At 45.3% G+C, this 20,782-nt stretch overlaps 1 protein-coding gene across 3 annotated transcripts in view; it reads right to left on the bottom strand.

Annotated features, from left to right (window-relative positions):
• NAALADL2 (N-acetylated alpha-linked acidic dipeptidase like 2) overlaps positions 1-20,782 on the bottom strand; it is a 740,348-nt gene that overhangs the window by 514,666 nt on the left and 204,900 nt on the right. For 2 of the 3 annotated variants that reach the window (XM_053390586.1, XM_053390587.1), the window contains exon 1: positions 14,757-14,913. The exons of the other annotated variant lie outside the window; for it this stretch is intronic. In XM_053390586.1, the coding sequence (XP_053246561.1) occupies positions 14,757-14,799 (43 nt within the window). In that variant the 5' untranslated portion in view covers positions 14,800-14,913. Of the gene's footprint in view, positions 1-14,756; positions 14,914-20,782 lie in introns of those variants that run through there. 3 annotated transcript variants of the gene reach the window in all.

Here is a 20,782-nt window from a genome sequence, read left to right as displayed (position 1 = left end):
CAGTTTTGGGTGCCACAATTTAATAAGGATATTGACAAAGATACTGTGAGGACATCATGGAAGCAACCTCAAGAGACTAAAAGGGAACCTGATTATGAGAGGGTAGAAGAGGCTGTTATGTGCTTACACACCATAGTGCCCACTAATACTTTTCTAGCCACTGCTTGCCCACCAGGGTTTCAGATGGAAGCTTCCCCCAGCTCAGCTGATTGACTAGAGGTTCTTCAACGAAAGATGCCAAGGATGACACCTGGGTCATCGCAAATGCATATATGCTCTGCCGCAGAGCTGTAGACCTTATCTTACGACTGCAGCCCATCTACAATCAGGCAAGCCCAGTATCATCCAGGATGCATACACACCATTTCCTGGCCACACCAGGCATAGAGTGTGAAGTAGCAGAGCACCAAATTCTGACTCACCCATGAAATGGCAGCAAGCAAATTCTTTGGCAAATGTCAGCCCCAATGGCAGAGAAGACAATTAGCATAAAGGGAATAACTGGGATTTAGAGAGAGCCAGTAGTGATGTTTGGAAGTGAAAGCTGGACTATAAAGAAGGCTGATCGCCGAAGAATTGATGCTTTTGAATTATAGTGCTGGAGGAGACTCTTGAGAGTCCCATGGACTGCAAGAAGATCAAACCTCTCCATTCTTAAGGAAATCAGCCCTGAGTGCTCACTGGAAGGACAGGTTGTGAAGCTGAGGCTCCAATACTTTGGCCACCTCATGAGAAGAGAAGATTCCCTGGAAAAGACCCTGGTGCTGAGAAAGATTGAGGGCACAAGGAGAAGGGGACGACAGAGGACAAGATGGTTGGACAGTGTTTTCAAAACTACCAACATGAGTTTGACCAAACTGTGAGAGGCAGTGGAAAACAGGAGTGCCTGTTGTGCTCTGGTCCATGGGGTTACGAAGAGTCAGACACGACTAAACAACAACAGAGAGAGCCCTTGGAGCTTAATCCCTGGCTTCTTCCAAAGCTGGTAGAACATGTAAAACCCCTCACTGATCTTCTCCAGGTGTACCTGGATCTCATCTCTGATTTCAGACATTTGACAGACACTCAAAGACCTCAGCCTGGTAGCTTGAAATTTCAAATCAAAACTAGCCCAGAGGAACGTGAGAAGGCGATCTAGGAATGTATGCCTTGGGTTTTGCACAAAGCAAAACATGCACACTGTTACTCAGTCTTCTGTACTGCTTCCAAGAAGCAGCTGCTGCTCACTGACATTGATCCAAGATGGGCAGAAAGGTTTGCACCTAATTATGAGCAAATAAAAGCACAGAGTACTAGTGAGCTGGCTTTCAAGCTTCACGGAGCTCCCCTTCGGGTTTGATTTAAAGCAAAAACAACAAAAGGCGAAAGGCAGGAGGAAAGCAGTTGCTGATAGGGGAATGGTAGGGTGGGGGACCTATCTGCGTTATGTTGCAGACTGATGACAGTGATTCAGGAAACTCTTTGCGAACTGTTCAGGGTTTGATTGTGCCCGTGCATTAGAGCACAATGGCATACTCCCAGGAATGCCAGAATAAAGCTACAATGGCTGCTTGCCCTTTCAATATATAAAAGTCAGCTATTCAGAAACCGTCTCTCGCGTGTTATGTATCGAGCCTAGACTACAGAAGAGAGAGAATGGGAACTTTACTGGTTTGAAGCAAGGGAAAGCAATTAGGGGGGGGTGCTGGAAGCTGAATTGTACTTAAGGGGACAGAACAATTATTTTAATGTGCCTCAACTGCTGCATTTAGATGGCACTTTATTCCATTTCCCTGATGTTTTCTTGCTCGTTTTCACATTTTATGCGATCTTTCACACAACCTGAAAACTCCTTTGGGAAATCTAGTGGAATCTAGGGGAAGTTTAGGTTTCATTTCCATGTTGTTTCAGCTTGGGAAAACTGGGGGAGTTTCCCTGGAGTTTTTATGATCGTGCCACCACCACTCATGTAACAAAATTTGGGGTTACATGCTGGGCATCTCAGCAATGCCCAGGATGACATCTCCTTACAATGTTGCCCTCCCAGCTCCTTTTCTGCAGTGTTTGCTTACGAAGTTCATAAAAGGTCTATATAATGTGTAGGGTCCAGCTGTAGAGTACCTAAGGCTGCAGAGTCAGTCCTTGGCATTTCTGTATAACAGCACGGGCTCTTCCAAGAAGACTTACCCCAATATGTTGTGGTTTTTTTAACTGCTAATGGATCATAACAAAAGTTCATATAATCCAGAATCTCCCCCCCCCAGCTGCCCAATTGAATGTCTCTGAGATGCCCACAAACAAGGTACAGTGGTACCTTGGTTCTCAAACCTAATCCGTTCTGGAAGTTCCTTCCAAAACCAAAGTGTTCCAAAACCAAGGTGCGCTTTCCCATAGAAAGTAATGCAAAACAAATTAATCCGTTCCAGACTTTTAAAAACAACCCCTAAAACAGCAATTTAACATGGATTGTACTATCTAATGAGACCACTGATCCATGAAATGAAAGCAATAAGCAATGTACAGTGGTACCTCGGGTTACAGACCCTCCAGGTTACAGATGCTTCGGGTTACAGACTCCGCTATCCCAGAAATAGTACTTCGGGTTAAGAACTTTGCTTCAGGATGAGAACAGAAATCGTGTGGCGACACCGGGAGGCCCCATTAGCTAAAGTGGTACCTCAGGTTAAGAACAGTTTCAGGTTAAGAATGGACCTCCAGAACAAATTAAGTTCTTAACCCGAGGTACCACTGTACTGTTCTATAAAATAAATAAGATAGTATTGTACATGATAAAAATTATCACCCACACAGTCCCAAAACCAAATCAACCAGAAAAGCCTCAAAACCACAAAATAAATAGCAAAAACAAAAGTACCAAACTTAATCCGTTCCGGAAGTCCATTTGACTTCCAAAATATTGAAAAACCAAGGCACAGCTTCTGATTGGTGCAGGCATCCCGGAAACAACAGCTGACAATCACATCAGATGTTCGACTACCAAAAAATGTTCGGAAACCGGAACACTTACTTCAGGGTTTTTGGCATTTGGGAACAAAGGTACCACTGTAATAACCTAGATCTCTTGCTGCTGCCTCCCATTCCTGGCCAAAGTCTGGTGCTGTGTGTCTAAATGCACGGCTTTGTTGTACATGGATGGAGGAAGGAATGGGGCAGGCCTTCTGGGTATCTCTCCAACACGTGGACCCTGCATCCACAGTGGACAGGATGGAGCCCATAGGGACTGAGTGGGATCATAAGCCATCAAGGGGGCGTGCAAAAGCAGCAGTGCCAAGCTCATAAAACCTACACAACTTTTATGTGGTAAAAAATGTGGGCAGATCAGAAACTTGCCATAGGACATCTTCACGTATTATTGAGAAGGGTTGGGGAGCGGAGGCGGCAAAATCTGGCGATGCTTTGGCTTGGGGCCACCGGTTGAATTATTAAAAAGTCTGGAATAAAAGTTTACAATGTACCCTTATGCTTTGAAGCAGTGAAATGGGGAAAAAACACCCTACATAAAATAAAGCAAGGAACACCACGTGCTCACAACCAATTGCATTCTTGTAAAATTTTAATGGTATACAGCCCACTGAAACTGGAACCTCCCCAACTGGGGAAAAAAGTGGTTATGCGTCAATCTTCAAAAGGAGAGGTTGAAACTAATGGATAGCTTTAGCTAGCTGCACGGATATTGAGTAAAGCTTTGGAGATACCCGCTAGTCAAGTCAGGTAGCAACAGCAATTTGAAGAAGTTTAGCTAGCTGTGGGACTATTCGAGCAGGCCTAAGCCACATGTGTGCTAACTGCAGGACTATGGTACCCCCCCTTCAAATATGGGTATAGACACCAGCTAGTTCAGTAACTGGGACACGGGTGGCGCTGTGGGTTAAACCACAGAGCCTAGGGCTTCCCAATCAGAAGGTCAGCGGTTCGAATCCCCGCGACAGGGTGAGCTCCCGTTGCTCGGTCGCTGCTCCTGCCAACCTAGCAGTTTGAAAGCTCGTCAAAGTGCAAGTAGATAAATAATAATAATAATAATAATAATAATAATAATAATTTTTTATTTATACCCCACTCTCCCCAACCGAGACCAGGTTCAGGGCGGGAGGATGGTAAATGGCGTTTCCATGCGCTGCTCTGGTTTGCCAGAAGTGGCTTAGTCATATTGGCCACATGAACCGGAAGCTGTACGCTGGCTCCCTCAGCCAATAAAGCGAGATGAGCGCTGCAACCCCAGAGTTGTCCGTGACTGGACCTAATGGTCAGGGGGCCCTTTACCTTTACCTAGTTCAGTAAGTGATGCAGCAAATACCAATTTCAAGCTAGAGTATGCCTCAGTGGTACAGCATGCAGTTTGCATGCAAGAAGTCCCCGGTTCAATCACCAGCACCAGCTTGAAGAGTCCCTTCCACTCAGGAAAGACCATTGGATGGACCAATGGTCTGACTCCTTGGCATCTTCCCATGATTCCACATTACTTGGAAATAATGTTTTATGATTTCTGTGGACCACCCCATCTAGGCCAAGGGAGGGGAATCTATGGTCCACCAGATACTTCTGGACTATATCTCTCATAAACCCCAGCAAGCATGGTCAGTGATGATGGGAGTTTTAGTCCAACATCATCTGGTGGGCCCCAGGTCCCTCGTCTCCATCGTAGGTCAGTGATTGGCTCCATGTAATTGAACCCAATGAAGGGATGCGGGTGGCGCTGTGGGTAAAACGTCAGTGCCTAGGACTTGCTGATCGTAAGGTCAGCGGTTCGAATCCCCGCGGCGGGGTGAGCTCCCGTCGGTCCCAGCTCCTGCCCACCTAGCAGTTCGAAAGTGCAAGTAGATAAATAGGTACCGCTTTATAGCGGGAAGGTAAACGGCGTTTCCGTGTGTGGCACTGGTGCTGGCTCACCAGTGCAGCTTTGTCACGCTGGCCACGTGACCCGGAAGTGTCTTCGGACGGCGCCGGCTCCTGGCCTCTTAAGTGAGATGAGCGCACAACCCTAGAGTCGGTCACGACTGGCCCGTATGGGCAGGGGTACCTTTACCTTTACTTATATCTCTCATAAACCCCAGCCAGCATGGTCAATGATGATGGGAGTTGTAGTCCAACATCATCTGGTGGGCCCCAGGTCCCTCGTCTCCATCGTGGGTCAGTGATTGGCTCCATGTAATTGAATCATAGAATCATAGAATCATAGAGTTGGAAGAGACCACAAGGGCCATCGAGTCCATCCCCCTGCCAAGCAGGAAACACCATCAGAGCACTCCTGACATATGGTTGTCAAGCCTCTGCTTAAAGACCTCCAAAGAAGGAGACTCCACCACACTCCTTGGCAGCAAATTCCACTGTCGAACAGCTCTTACTGTCAGGAAGTTCTTCCTAATGTTTAGGTGGAATCTTCTTTCTTGTAGTTTGGATCCATTGCTCTGTGTCCGCTTCTCTGGAGCAGCAGAAAACAACCTTTCTCCCTCCTCTATGTGACATCCTTTTATATATTTGAACATGGCTATCATATCATTTTCATATCATATCAATTTCATATCAATTGAACCCACCATGCGAAGAAAAATCCCACTGTTTGCTCCAGACAAAGCACAAACCCTGACGTGGCAGGTTGTCTGTATTGAATGCAAGTTGCAGGTATCAAGACTCCTGAAAACTGATAGAATATGAGCCACTTCGGCAGCAACAACCATTTCCCCCTAGGCTATGCTTGCTTGCATTTAGGGAGGGAGTGTCTAGCCAACTTTATTGAGAAAGTCGCTAACAAACTATAGCTAAGAAACTGGTCGGTTTATCAATTCCATCATGGCACAATCTATCCAGCAGTGGCCAATATTAAAGATCATGGTTTCACTGGTTGGTTAGCCTCTCTCTCTCTCTCTCTCTCTCTCTCTCTCTCTCTCTCTCTCTCGTGTGTGTGTGTGTGTGTGTGTTTCCTAGGGGTCTGTGAGGACAGGGTGCTGGACTAGGTGGGCCATTGGTCTGATCCAGTACACTTTTATGAAAAGGAAATAATCCACTTGTTTTAAAAAGACAATTAGGCATATGCTAAATGTTTCATTAACAACTGTGTATGCAGATGGCCTTTTCAGTAATGGCGCCCGCCCTGTGAAACGCCCTCCCATCAGATGCCAAGGAAATAAACAACCACCTGACTTTTAGAAGACATCTGAAGGCAGCCCTGTTAAGGGAAGTTTTTAAAGTTTGATGTTTTATTGTATTTTTAACCTGGGAGCCGCCTAGAGAGGATGGGGAAACACAGCCAGATGGGCGGGGTATAAATAATAAATTATTATTATTATTTTATTATTATTATATGGTGTGAGCAACATCTCATTCATGTTTGTACTTAACCTTGTGGGGAAGGGGAGAGTTACTATTTACACCAATGCATAGCTGTCAGCTTTTCCCTTTTCTTGCGAGGAATCCTATTCGGAATAAGGGAATTTCCCTTTAGAAAAGGGAAACGTCGACAGCTATGCACCAATGGGAGTTTTCCCCACTGCAATGCAGGGGAGAGGATGATGGCTTGTTTAATCAGGTATTAGTAGCACTATATCCGAGGCTGGGGAGTGTAGAGAGTTAATCCATTTAAACTCCAGGAGGGTCCATAGCTGAAAGGTATCTCCCAGTTTAAAAAGGATTTCAGGCAGCACAGCTGGGAATAAGCATAACACAGGTGTAGACAGATGATAGCTCACTAGCAAAGAATATGTTTTACATGCAGAACAGCCCCTCCCCCCTGTTTGGCATCAACCTGCATTAAAAAAAAACTGCATGGAAATGTACACCTAACTAGCATTTAAATGCACATTTTGAATGCATTTTCTCATAAAACAACACATTTCAAAACATATTTTAACACTCATTTTGATGCATTATTTTTTAAAGGAGAGAATCACCCTCACAATTTGGAGAATTATAAACTCCAAAGGATAACTATGTTCTGATGTGAACAGGAGGTGTAGATCAGGTTAGTTTGTATCAGACTTAGCAAAGATCGAATTCCTCAGCTATCCCTGGTATAAGGCAGCACCCATAAATCTGGGGTGGTACTCAATGCTAGTCTTACTCTGAGTAGACTCATTGAAGTTAATGGACATAACCAAGGGGACAATCCAAGCACAAAATCCACCCGGATGAGCGAGTGATGGATCTCTGACTCATCTGGGGCTGTACGGGAGTAACTCCCATCATCCCTTACTGGTTCAGCTGAGGCTGGTATAAGTTCCCCAAAGGGGCATTCTGGGAGTGTGGCATGGGAGGGACTAAGCAGAGGGAGAAACTTACACTGGATGCTCCATCACATGACCTGCAAACCCAGCAGAACTTAGACCAAGATAAAGGGTGGAGTAAATCCAATTCCTTAAAAAGCAGAGACATCATCTTGCCAACAAAGGTCCGTATAGTTAAAGCCATGGTTTTCCCGGTAGTGATGTATGGAAGCGAGAGCTGGACCATAAAGAAGGCTGATCACTGAAGAATTGATGTGTTTGAATTATGGTGCTGGAAGAGACTCTTGAGAGTCCCATGGACTGCAAGAAGATCAAACGCATCCATTCTTAAGGAAATTAGCCCTGAGTGCTCACTGGAAGGACAGATCATGTTGGGAAAGATTGAGGGCACAAGGAGAAGGGGACGACAGAGGACGAGATGGTTGGACAGTGTTCTCGAAGCTACAAACATGAGTCTGACCGAACTGCGGGAGGCAGTGGAAGACAGGAGTGCCTGGCGTGCTCTGGTCCATGGGGTCACGAAGAGTCGGACACGACTAAACGACTAAACAACAACAAAAATCCAATTCCAAGTGTACCAGGCTTGGGCTGGTTCCACCAACAGTAGCCTCCCTCCTGGATTTGAATCTGTTGTACTTTGTGCCAGCGTTAAGGCTTGCTCCCTAACTTAGATCCAGATAAGACTGAGGTACTGTCAGTGGGTGGTTTCCTAGATCACGTGGGATTCCTAGGATGGGAGGTTGCCTGCTCTTGAAGGAACAGGTACACAGTTTGGGGGTACTTCACGATCCATCACTGTCAAGTGGCCTCAGTGGCATGGACTGCCCTCTATCAACTTCTGCCGGTGGCCCAACTGCGCCCCTATTTGGACAGCGATAGCATCACCTTTGTCGTCTATACTCTGGTAATCTCTGAGTTAAATCACTGCAATGCACAGGGCTGCCTCTGAAAACAGTTTGGAAACTTCAGCTGCTGCAGAATTCCCGGTGCAAGACTGTTTCAGCATAGGACACCAATTCTTACTTCTGAGTAGACATAGGAACATAGGAATCTGCCTTCTATCCAGTTGGACCATTGGTCCATCTAGACGGCTGGAGGATGGATGGTGGCTAATAGATTGAGGTTGAATCTTGACAAGACAGAAGTACTGTTTTGGGGGAACAGGGGGCGGGTGGGTAAGGAGGACTTCCTCATCCTGAATGGGGTAACTGTGTCCCTGAAGGACCAGGTGTGTAGCCTGGGAGTCATTTTGAACTCACAGCTGTCCATGGAGGTGCAGGTCAATTCTGTGTCCAAGGCAGCTGTTTACCAGCTCCATCTGGTACGCCTGTTAAGACCCTACTGTCTCACCAGAATGGTGCATGCTCTGGTTATCTCCTGCTTGGACTACTGCAATGCACTCTACGTGGGGCTACTTTTGAAGGTGGCCCAGAAACTACAACTTAATCAAGAATGCGGCAGCTAGACTGGTGATTAGGAGCGGCCGCAGAGACCATATAACACTGGTCCTGAAAGACCAACATTGGCTCCCAGTATGTTTCTGAGCACAATTCAAAGTGTTGGTGCTGACCTTTAAAGCCCTAAATGGCCTTGGCCCAGTATACCTGAAGGAGCATCTCCACCCCCATCGTTCAGCCTGGACACTGAGGTCCAGCTCCGAGGGCCTTCTGGCAGTTCCCTCACTGTGAGAATTGAGGTTACAGGGAACCAGGCAGAGGATCTGCTCAGTAGTGGCGCCCGCCCTGTGGAACGCCCTCCATCAGATGTCAAGGAAATAAACAACTATCTGACTTTTAAAAGACATCTGAAAGCAGCCCTTTTTAGGGCAGTTTTTAATGTTTGATCTTTTACCGTGTTTTTAATGTTCTGTTGGGAGCCGCCCAGACTGACTGGGAAAACCCAGCCAGATGGGTGGGGTATAAATAATTTTATCATCATCATCACCATCATCATCATCATCATTAGTTCAGTAGTGTCTACACTGACAGGCAGTGGCTCTCCAGGGGTTCAGACAAGAATCTCTCCCATTCCTACCTGGAGATGCTGAGGATTAAACCTAGGACCTTCTGCTTGCAATGCAGATGCTCTCCCTCTAAGCCAGGCACGGCGAAACTTGGCTCTCCAGATGTTTTGGGACTACAACTCCCATCATCCCTAGCTAACAGGACCAGTGGTCAGGGATGATGGGAACTGTAGTCCCAAAACATCTGGAGGGCCAAGTTTGGCCATGCCTGCTCAAAGCTATACACCTCCCCACAATGACTAAGTTTGCACCCTTAATTTGTTGGGTTTGTTTTTCAACTAGACCCCCAAATCCATTAATTTCCCTCTTTCCCTTCTCATTGCACTGGGATGGTGTTACCTTCAGCTCACGCTGCATTAGCAGGCATGCTATGTGAAGAGACAATCAGGCCGGCACACCTGTGAATGTTGGAAAGGCTCCTAAAACCAAGTGAGCACAGGAGCACAGGGACGGAAAGCTGGAGCTCTCGGTTCTATTTCTAGTGCTTCACAGCTGACACGGTATACCACTCTGGGCAAAACAGTTAACCTTGCTGTACTTTAGCTCTCCCCCCACCCCACGCACCGTAAAATCAATATTTGCAGGTTGCAGTATGATTTGTCAATTAGACTGTGTTTGTTTCAGTCGTAGCGGCACCACGGTGACATGCCACCCCTCTTCACTGAGCGCTTTGTGCATCTGTCGTTGCATCCAATTAAAAAGTTTTCGACAATGCAAATGCATATGCTAAGCAGAGGCTTTACAGCTGCTCCGAAGCGGATGCGAAAACTCTTGCCATCTATTTCTGAAGGGCATGAAACATGCAGTTGGCAGTAGCTGGGCAGGGGTGTCTTCAAGCCGGCTTTGGTGCAGCCTGAGTTGATGGACATGGCATTGCCTCACTGCCAACACTGCAATTGGGGGGGGGGGGATTCAATTCTGTTTGCATTTGTAAAAGCAAACCTCTCAAATTCACACATTCTGAAATAATATGAGAACTGAAATCTACAATTATCCAAATTTTCTGATGCAGTTCTGCAAGCCTTTTTCCCCCCCCCCTTTTTTTTAAAAAGTGTGTATTGTGGGGAAATATGCATATTTGTGAAAGCTGCATAAGGAAACATGAAAGTAGCAAAAGGGAGGTAGACATGCATACAAAACTGCATACAAAAACGTTTTCATTAGGAGATGTTTGCACTAAAAGGCTGGTGAATTTTCGCAATTTCAACTGCTGCAGAAATGGGGTGAACTGAATTCAAGACTGGATAAATGAGAAACTGCAGTTGACAGGCTAGCCTTCCATCCCCAGACATGCATCACATTCTATGCATGACAGCCAATAAACTAGCGTTTGAATCTCACTTAACAGTGGCAATGGGAAGGCGTCCTCCACGGATGGCAGCACACTCGCTTAAGGGTGCAAGGCAGCCCATGTGGCACACACAGCTTCTCAGGCATCTATCTGGCACCTGAGAATGCCACCTCATTCTGCCCAATGGGAGGGCCACCCCTGGATGCAGATTTTCGGGGGGGACTGCATGGGAGAGACGAGACGGGTGTTCTCTTGCACAAGCAAAAGCAGAATGGCAACACTGGATACAACCCAATGGCTTTCCTTTCGAATGTCACACTGACCACTAAGTCATCAAAGAAGTGTGTGATGCTGGAGTTAGGACCAATATTGTGGTGGGGTCCCACAGCCCCCTCTGTGCATTGCATCATGTGCCGTCAAATAATCAGGTGAAGAATGCCATATGCACTCTACACATTCTTAATTCTATTGTACTTCTGAATGGATTTTAACTACCAGGTGTGTTATTTTTAATTAATTTATTTACAACAACAAACACATCCCAGGAAAATAGAGACAATGAATATGTGTGGAAATCTGGTTCCACACCCTAATATGTATATTAAGTCCTGGGGTGTGATCTGAAGGCATAGGAAACTGTCGGAAGCTAAACAGGTCTGAGTTTCCACAATGTCTAAATGTGCCTTACCAGTGCCTTTAGACTTCATGATGGGAGAAAGCCAGGATATAAATACAAGAAATTACCTCAAACTTCCTCAGATACATAAAGTCTTTGAATTATGTGCCAATTTAAAACAAGCAGCCATCAAAAGGCCTATTATTTGGTGTTTACTTTCTACCTGTTCCAAAAACCACACCCTGCTTGCTTTAGGCTTCACGTTAATCCACATGAAAATGAGCATCTGCATATTTCACCATCACAATCTGAAATGCTTGCTCAAGGTGGTGAAGAGATAAGGTGAGCAAAAAACCAAAAAGACAGAAGTCTCCCTCTAAAGTTACATTACCAGGTCCCTGGATAAACACATCTGCAGCGAGTGAACACTAGGGGAGGGGGATGGTTCAATTCCCATTTCCCAAACCAATATGCAAAGTGATGTGCGGCTGTCTTTTAAGATTCACACCTCTCTGAAATGTGTGATGCAGTACGCCAACTCAAAAATGCATTCAAAAACGAGTGTATTAAGGCAAAGTGTCACAAATATGTGACTGTGTGTGTGTGTGAAAGTAATGTGTAAAAAATGCATTATATTAGGGAAAGTGCTTTGCAAAAATGCTTTTATAATTATTATCACCATCATCAGATTTAAAACAGAGATTGAAGTTTCAAATATTGATAACCTGAGTAGAATGGACTCAACACAACATCTCCTTAGGAAGACATTATCTAATTCAGATAGATGCTGGAGGTGCATCCAGGGATGTTTTGTGTTGTTCTCAACTTCTTGTCCATTTCCATTTTGCACTGGTGAAATCTTTGATATTCACAGATGTCTGTGTGTTGCGCGCTTTTAAATCACATTCCCATGGTGTGAGAATTAACAACACAGCAACAAAAAATTGATTTTGTGAGCCCTTAAGGCTGATAAAATACTTTGAACCTGGAAGGATAAATACCCACCATTTATTTTGAAATGGTCTGCAGATCTTAACACTCTTGCTACATTTGAATGCACCTTTTATAAACACCAGCTTCACTTGGATACCTAGTCAAACATTTGGATGGCATGCATCCATCAGTATGTGCAAAACAGTAATACTGCACTGATGTTTAGAGTGTTGCTGTGAGCTGGTTGTTCTCTTCTTGTTGTTTTTTTCCTCTCCTTCCCCTCCCTCTACCCACTTTTTTTCTTTAATAATTTTGCATGCAAATGCTATTTTATTATTTATTTCTTACCCACCCTTCACCATAAGGTCCCAGGGCAGGTTACGTCAATTTGAAAATACAGATTACAATCAAGAGGACAGGCTAAGTTCCAAAACATATATAAAAAAGGCAAAGGACCCCTGACAGTTAAGTCCAACCACGAATGACTCTGGGGTTGCGGCGCTCATCTCACTTTACTGGCTGAGGAAGCCGACGTTTTTCCGCAGACAGTTTTTCTGGGTCATGTGGCCAGCATGACTAAGCCACTTCTGGCGAAACCAGAGCAGCACACAGGAATGCTGTTTAAAGTAAAGGCAAAGCACCCCTGACAGTTAAGTCCAGTCGCGAACGACTCTGGGGTTGCGGTGCTCATCTCGCTTTACTGGCCAAGGGAGCTGAGCAGTGCATGGAAACACTGTTTACCTTCTCGCCAGAGTGGTACCTATTTATCTACTTGCACTTTGATGTGCTTTTGAACTGCTAGGTTGGCAGGAGCAGGGACCGAAAAACAGGAGCTCACCCCATCACGGGGATTCGAACCACCAACCTTCCGATCGGCAAGCCCTAGGCTCTGTGGTTTAGACCACAGCACCCACAATATATATCAGGTGTCAAAGGCATATACCATGCAACGAGGGTCCCAGGTGCACCTCTGTAAGAGACAGTTCCACAGCTTAGCAACCACCACAGATAATAACCTCTCCCAGCCCACCCCCCAAAAAACTTATGAAGATGGATGGTATAACTACCAAGCAGGCCCCCTCTGCTAATCTTCACACCAAGTGGTTCAGCAGATCTCTCTTCTTGGTAGTGTTGTCCGCCCTGTGCAACTCCCTCCCATCAGATGTCAAGGAAATAAACAACTATCCGACTTTTAGAAGACATCTGAAGGCAGCCCTGTTTAGAGCAGTTTTTAATGTTTGAAGTTTTATTCTGTTTTTAATGTTCTGTTGAAAGCCCCCCAAAGTTGCTGGGGAAACCCAGCCAGATGGGTGGGGTGGAAATAAATTATTTTTATCATCATCATCATCATCTGGAGCCATCTGCTAGAGCTGCCATATTGGCTCTTACTTGGCCCTTGGCCTAGCCAAGTCACAAACCTTGCCTATTTGTTTCACCCTGAACAAATTCTGTATGCTATCTCCACTTTCCTTGTTTAAGGAATTCTGAGGCATTCTTTTACTTAATGTACCCCACAGCTTCCTTAGCTGTGCCTCCATCTTGAAGTGGCTGGGTCTTCCTTAAGGAGACACTAAAAAGAGGGAGCCATCTCAGCAGCCATATCACCTAACCGGCCTTATTGCTTTGCTCTGCGGGTATAGTCACACCTGAGTGAGAAGCATTTTTAAAACGAAATTTGTGCTCTTTTATTTTTTTAAAAATACAACAATAATAAAATGGGGCTAGAGAGTTTCCCCACTTCGACTTCCACCACCACCACCCTGGCCCATTCAGATGGCATTCAGCAAAGCTTTCTTACGAAACAGCTTCCCCAGACACATTACTGGCCCATTTGCTTACCTGCCCACAGGTATGGATCTTAGTTATTTGGGGGCCAAAAAAGAGGAATGGGGGGCCGGATAGAAGTACAGCAATGAGTGCAAAGTTTGCCTGGTTGCCAAGGAAGAATTTGTATTCACCAGGGATTACCATACAGTTGGCTATGTACACACCTATCCAGAATCATCTGTCATGAAGATAAGCCATTGTTTCATATGTCACCACCAAGTTTGATAAACATATGTTGTACAGCAACATGCAAAAGCCTATTTGCTGGTAAGCAGGTCCTATTGAATTTTAACAGGGACTGCAACTAAGTAAACATGCTTAGGACTGGTCTAGCTGGCTCTGCAAAATAACTGTTACAAGTCAAATTAGTTCTTCCGTTGATAGGAACACCAGTAAATTTGCAAGTGCATATATTTTCCTGGATTTTGATACGCCATGTCCTCAAGTTAACTTTTTCCTCATTGCAAACTGAAGACAGTCCTCCAACTCAAGGAAACTGCAAACCGCAAAATATAACCTGCAACAACCACAAGGAACCGGAAGCTAAATGCTGACTTTCATCCAAGAATGGCATGTTTCCCAGTCCTTTTAAAAACACAGTCCAACTCAGCACAACTCCTCGGAATCGAGGAGGCATTTCCAAGAAAAAGAGAACATAAAAGGATCGCAGGAAGGGACCGGGTTTCCCCTCTTTCCCAGAGAACACATCCACGTGCAGGCGCAAAGCTCCACCAGGGATGACAGACAGCAGCTGCCTGTAGCTTCCGAGAGCTAAACATTAACCGCCTCAAACCTAATCCCTGTTCCTCGCAGACAACAAAGGTGATCTCACCGCTTGCACGCACTTACCTTGCAAGGGGGGATTTGCGAAGCTCTTTTCTTTCTCTCCCATGTTCTAAGGATTGTGGGGAAGAAAACAGCAGGATCTTTGCCGAGAAACCAGGCAGTGCCCAGCTGAGTCGGTGACTGGGGAAGTTTGACCTCCTGACTTCCTACTGTAGCAATGTAACCGTACACCTTACTTTCTTCTGGGAATAATTAGCAACCTGCCTTCCCGAGTTACCTGGGCTCGCCTGACCTGTTTCTCTGTTCTCTATAAAGTGACATCACATCCTTTGATCTCCTCTGCTGAATTACCATGTGCTTCGGACAACACGGCAGCTGTCTAACTTTGGACTCTCTTATTCACTCTCTCTTTTTAATCACTCCTCTGTTACTTTCACTTCTAGGCAGAACAGAACGCTGCTTGAGCTATGTACATTGTTAGCAGCTAATGTGACTAGTCACAACACTGAAGGCTTGGGATTCCTAGTGTCTGCTTATTTTTTGTGCACCTGATTGCAGGAGAGGTGGGGATTTGGGGAGAGCAGCAAGTAATGTCAGTTAGCTAATATCTGGGTTCACTGGGAGGGCCAAAAAAAGTCCATAGAAATAGGGAAAGGTTCTTAGGAAAGTTTAAAAAGGCCCAACCTTAACCACATTCCAACCTGAACTGCATGATATGATCGTGCTTTAAAAGCACATCTCCAGCTGTCTCTGTCTGCAAGGAGAAGGCCAACTTTTTCTGGCAACTCTCCCTGATAATTCAGTAAAGATTTGTGGTATGCCTTTTTGAACTGACTTTATGCAACTTGTCATGCTTCTGGTTTCAGAACCCTCCTCTAGAAGCAAAACCTCTCACGGGGCAGATTCATCTTGCCTCTAGATGTACATGGGTGTAAAAGCACACGTGTGGATGCTAAGGAAAGATGGAGCACACAGAACGACATAAAACAGAATGAAGAGGTTGTAGCCAGGGCTGGATTTAGGTTTGATGAAGCCCTAGGCTACTGAAGGTAATGGGGCCCTTTATACGTCCAGCTGTCTTTTGTCAATAACAAATTGTCACTGTTTTTTGTGTTGAATATATGCTACATGGTAATTTATAGACCTAATTATGGACCTAAAGCCATTTGCACATGCAGAATGTAGGCATCCTATATATAGAAATGAGCAAACCAGTGATATTTTAGGGAGCAGGCTAGCAGGCGGGGGCCATGACTTACATCATAGGAGCCTACACAACACAAAACACTGTTGATGTATGTAGGTTTTCTTTGTTTTTTATCTTATATTTTGGAAATGTACATCCAGTTGTTGTTTTCCTTCAAATTTTTTGGGGGGCCCCCAAGAGAGTGGGGCCCTAAGCTTACTCCCAGATAAGTGGGCTTAGGATTGCAACCGAAACCATTCTTCTATGAGAATAATACTAAACAAGCCCTGTTGCGCAAGCAGAACTTGGTTTGTGCAGCATAACTACAGTCAGTGCCGGATTTACGTATAAGCTAAACAAGCTATAGCCCCAGTGAATTCAATAAGCTTTACTTCTGAGAAGACATTGTTAAGGATTGCATTGTAAGTTCTGTACTTCACTTGCAAGCAGGGCCATATATATAATGCTTCCTGCCCTGAGAGGTTAAGATGAGGCAACTGTGAGTTGGAAGGGCCCTCGAGAGTCATCTCAACACACAGTCCCCCATCCAATTTGAAACCATACCAGACCCTGCTTAGCTTTTTCAAATGTCCTAGTAGTTTACTGCTGCCCCACTGGGGAGATACAGGGCAGCTCATGTGGTACACACAGCAGTGGCCTTCAAGTGCTGCCCACTTTCCAGCATCTGCCACTGAGGTAGTTGCCACAAACTGCCTAAAGGTGGGGCCAGCACTGGTTACGAGAGTTTTTTGACTCTTAGTATTAGAGGAAAGCAAGGATTGCAAAACTGAACAAAGAATGGGGGGAAATGTTCTTCTACCCTTCTCCTTTCAGCCCAAGGGCAGAATTGCAAAGATAATCTTATCTGAGCCATGAGTTTGTTGTCTGAGGAAATATTTACTTTCTCCCTCCCCACATACATTGAAGGAATAGAAAGCATGTTGAAATGTAATTCTGCAGTAAATTGGTAATGAACAATTGGATATATTTTTTTCAACAACAACAAAAAAAATAGGAAGAAATGAAACCTTACAATTTATTTTATTCTGGCGTTTACAGAGCTATCAACTGGAGCAATGCAAACAGAGTTACAACCTTATTGTGCAAATACCCTGCATATTAAACTAATACACGTAGTAAAATACAACACGGAATTGTGTGCCAATAGTCATTTGTTCCCATTTAGAGCACTCTGTAAAATGTCATCTAATTAAGAAGGCTGAGTGCTATCATGCCCTTATATGCTGTGAAGGAAGAAGCAAGACTATTCTAGGGTTTGTTTGTTTGTTTGTTTTTATTTGCAGAATGGTTTTCCATGCTTTGATGAATCTCCACTGAGACAGGAGAATGGGGACATTCCTCTTTCTCCCCGAGTTGTCTACAGGAGACATGGATCCAGCTATTGACAATCTGGGTCAATTTTGCATGCACTCATTGACAAATCATATTTTTAAAAATGTGTTCCCATCTTCTGCATTAATCAATAATTAACTAATCTGCATTAATATGAGAATTTATTTTCAAATCAATCCCAAAATAAGAATTTCAATATGTGTTTTTGTTGTTGAAATGTATGCATTTCTAAATGTATTTTACCCAAAAGCATGGATTTTAATCATATATATATATATATATATATATATATATATATATGCAGAGAACTGGAATTTAGAGAAGACCAGAACCTAGAAAGTAATTAGGATTCCATCTTTGTATTAGTCTAGGAGGTCACTTTCCTTAAAAATGAAGACCTTACGCAGACATTCTTGATGCAGTGACATTCCTGTTTTTCACGCATGCACATGCACAAACACATTTATATCATTTTGAGCCCACTGCAGAAAAGGGAATTTTGTTTGTTTGTTTAGTACACTATTTCCCACCTTTCCTGAAGGCTCTCAAGGTAACATTCACATTCCTCCCCCCTATCTTTTACTCTGACTGCTATTCTGTAACTAGTAGATTAGACTGACGGGCGATAAATGTTGTTACCCAGCAAGCTTTGAAGCTGAGAGGAGCATGGCACCTCAGCCTGTCCCCCTCAACATGGCATTATACCAACTATGACACACCAGGTCCCTCACCCGAATCAAAGCATCTCTGGGGACGGACGGACCCAATCATGTCCAACAACCGGATAAAGCTGTAAATCCAGCAAATAAGCATTCCCTAGAGAAGCGCAGCTAATTACCATAAACAAGGTTTAGGTTAAAGGTAAAGGTAAAGAGACCCCTGACCATTAGGTCCAGTCATGGCCGACTCTGGGGTTCTGGCGCTCATCTCGCTTTATTGGCCAAGGGAGCAGGTGTACAGCTTCCGGGTCATGTGGCCAGCATGAGCCAGCATGGCGAACCAGAGCAGCGCATGGAAACACTGTTTACCTGCCCACCAGAGTGGTACCTATTTATCTACTTGCACTTTGATGTGCTTTTGAACTGCTAGGTTGGCAGGAGCAGGGACCGAGCAACGGGAGCTCACCCCATCGCAGGGATTCGAACCGCTGACCTTCTGATCGGCAAGTCCTAGGCTCTGTGGTTTAACCCACAGTGCCACCCGCGTCCCTAAGGTTTAGGTTAGGTTCATTCAAGTTATACTTCGTTTCCCACAAAACTCAAAGTCCCAGTGTGATTTACAGACAAGGCAGACAACAACAACCATCACATAAACTTTTTCTCCCTTGCTAAACTTTTCTTAATTTTGTTAAGTAATCGAAATATTTCACAGTGAAGCAAAGAGTCAGGTGGTGGCTTACCTGGGGGGGGGATTTTATTTAATGTCCCCCCCCCAATCTCACCCCAAAATCAGCATGAGAGTTAAGCGGATGCTGAAATCCCTTTGCCCTGAAAACTAACTGTAATAGAACTTGGAAGTGCTGGATTTTGGCTGGATTTCACACGCTGCTTATTTGGGGTGGGGATTAAACCTGGTATCCATTTGCCGCAGATATTTCCATGGCCATTTCGCCCCCTTCACAGGTGAACCCACTGTGGGAAATGCACCTTCAATCTCCCTCGCGTGTTTCCCACAGTCTAGGTAGCAGCCTTTTTACTTCTGCTTCTTCTTTTTTACATAGCAGCCACTTCATAGTTCCGAGAGACAAATTCTTTCCGTCGGGATCTGATTTCAAGATAGAATTTAATCTTTCATCTGACACAGCCAGTACAGACCACACCTGAGCAGGTTCAAACAAGAGAGAATAGCTCGTTTCTGTCATATTGGTTTACTGTGAATAATGGGGAGAAGCCGGGACTCATACGGCGGCTCTACAGTACAGCAAGGTGCCTCAGTTATTATTCTGCTCTGGGAGGCAGACTAGTTCTGATGGTACGGAGCCGAACTTGGGACGGGGATCCCCACTCAACCATGAATCTCTGCGTAGGGTTCTGAAACTCTGCAGAACCACTGCCAGTCCCTGCAGACAATTTTGAGCTAGGTAGGCTGAGTTTCCTATGCAGAAACACAGGGCAGCCATCTAGACACGAGCAGTGCATCTGCTTCTCTGAACAGGGCAGAGTGATGGTGATGTCAGGGTTGTGCGAGTGCACTGATAGAGACTATCTGTCACTGTCAGAGGCAGTAAAAGTGGGTGGTGCTGTGGTCTAAACCACTGAGCCACTTGGGCTTGCTGATTGGAAGGTCAGCGGTTCGAGTCCCTGCGACAGAGTGAGCTCCCATTGCTCTATCCCAGCTCCTGCTAACCTAGCAGCTTGAAAGCATGTCAGTGCAAGCAGAAGGCGGGAAGGTAAATGGTGTTTCCCTGCACTCTAGTTTCCGTCACAGTGACCCATTGTACCAAAAGTGGTTTAGTCATGCTGGCCACATGACCCAGAAAGCTGTCTGTGGACAAATCGGGTCCTCCCTTAAAGAAGGCATGTATTGCGGTGAGACCTGGACAACCGACACCCTGTGTTGTGGGTGGGTACGATTGGTCAGCCACAACACCCGATTGGCAGGTCCCTCAAAGCTGGGTGCAATCTGGCCAATGGGACGCAGTCCAAACGGTTCAAGGGACCTATTTATGCCCATGCATGTGACCCAGAGCTTCCTCTTTCAACGTGTGCATTCGGAACACCCACCCACCTCTCCCTACTTTTAGGGCTTGTTGCGCTTGACCTTGCTATGCCGTCGTGTGTTGTCTGTCGTTGGGACAGGGGCACGGCAGGAATTTTCCCCACTTGGCTGATTGGCTGTTGCCATTTGGGTTTCACCTGCCACGTAGCAAATAGTCACAACTTGTAAGGTTGCGGATAGGCTCTGGTTCATGTGATAGGGATGGGAGAACAGTCTCGCCATCCCTATGTGAAGGGTATTCCGTTAAAGGAATCCAGGGACTCGATGGTTTGGTCAACCCCTGAGAGGGAGTTGTGCCCGTGCCTGAGTCCAGGGGGACATTTGGGTGGCAGAGATAGCCCGTTCCCGGCTTTGTGCGTATCCAGGTGTTCATCGTTAGCTGACCTAGGCTGGTGCCCTGGGTCAGTGCTACCTGCATGGCAGGGAACTAGTCGAACCAGAGCCTATGCAACCAGTCACTTTCTGTAATCACTGAAGTTGTGGCCTAAATTCTGCCAAAAACCAAAATTAAAATTTGAGTCACGTGTGAATTTATTTAAGGGTATGGGTCTTTAAGGGTTTCTGGGTCTGACCACGCAAATGCCGGCTTCCTCAGCCTGAAAGCGAAATGAGCGTTGCACCCCATAGTTGCCTTTGACTGGAATTAACTGTCCAGGGGTCCTTTGCCCTTTTTTTTAACCTAGGCCTTGGAATACCAGTTGCTGGGAATTGCCAGTGGACACAGTGTTGTTGAGCTTGTGCCCGGCTTGCAGGCTTCCCACAAGCATCTGATGGGCCACTGTGAGAACCACAGAATCATGGAGTTGATGTTCCTCAACTACTGTTCACACTG

Source organism: Podarcis raffonei, chromosome 5 (assembly GCF_027172205.1).
Source record: "Podarcis raffonei isolate rPodRaf1 chromosome 5, rPodRaf1.pri, whole genome shotgun sequence".
NCBI classification, from domain to species: domain Eukaryota; kingdom Metazoa; phylum Chordata; class Lepidosauria; order Squamata; family Lacertidae; genus Podarcis; species Podarcis raffonei.
This window is presented reverse-complemented; position numbering and strand designations above follow the sequence as displayed.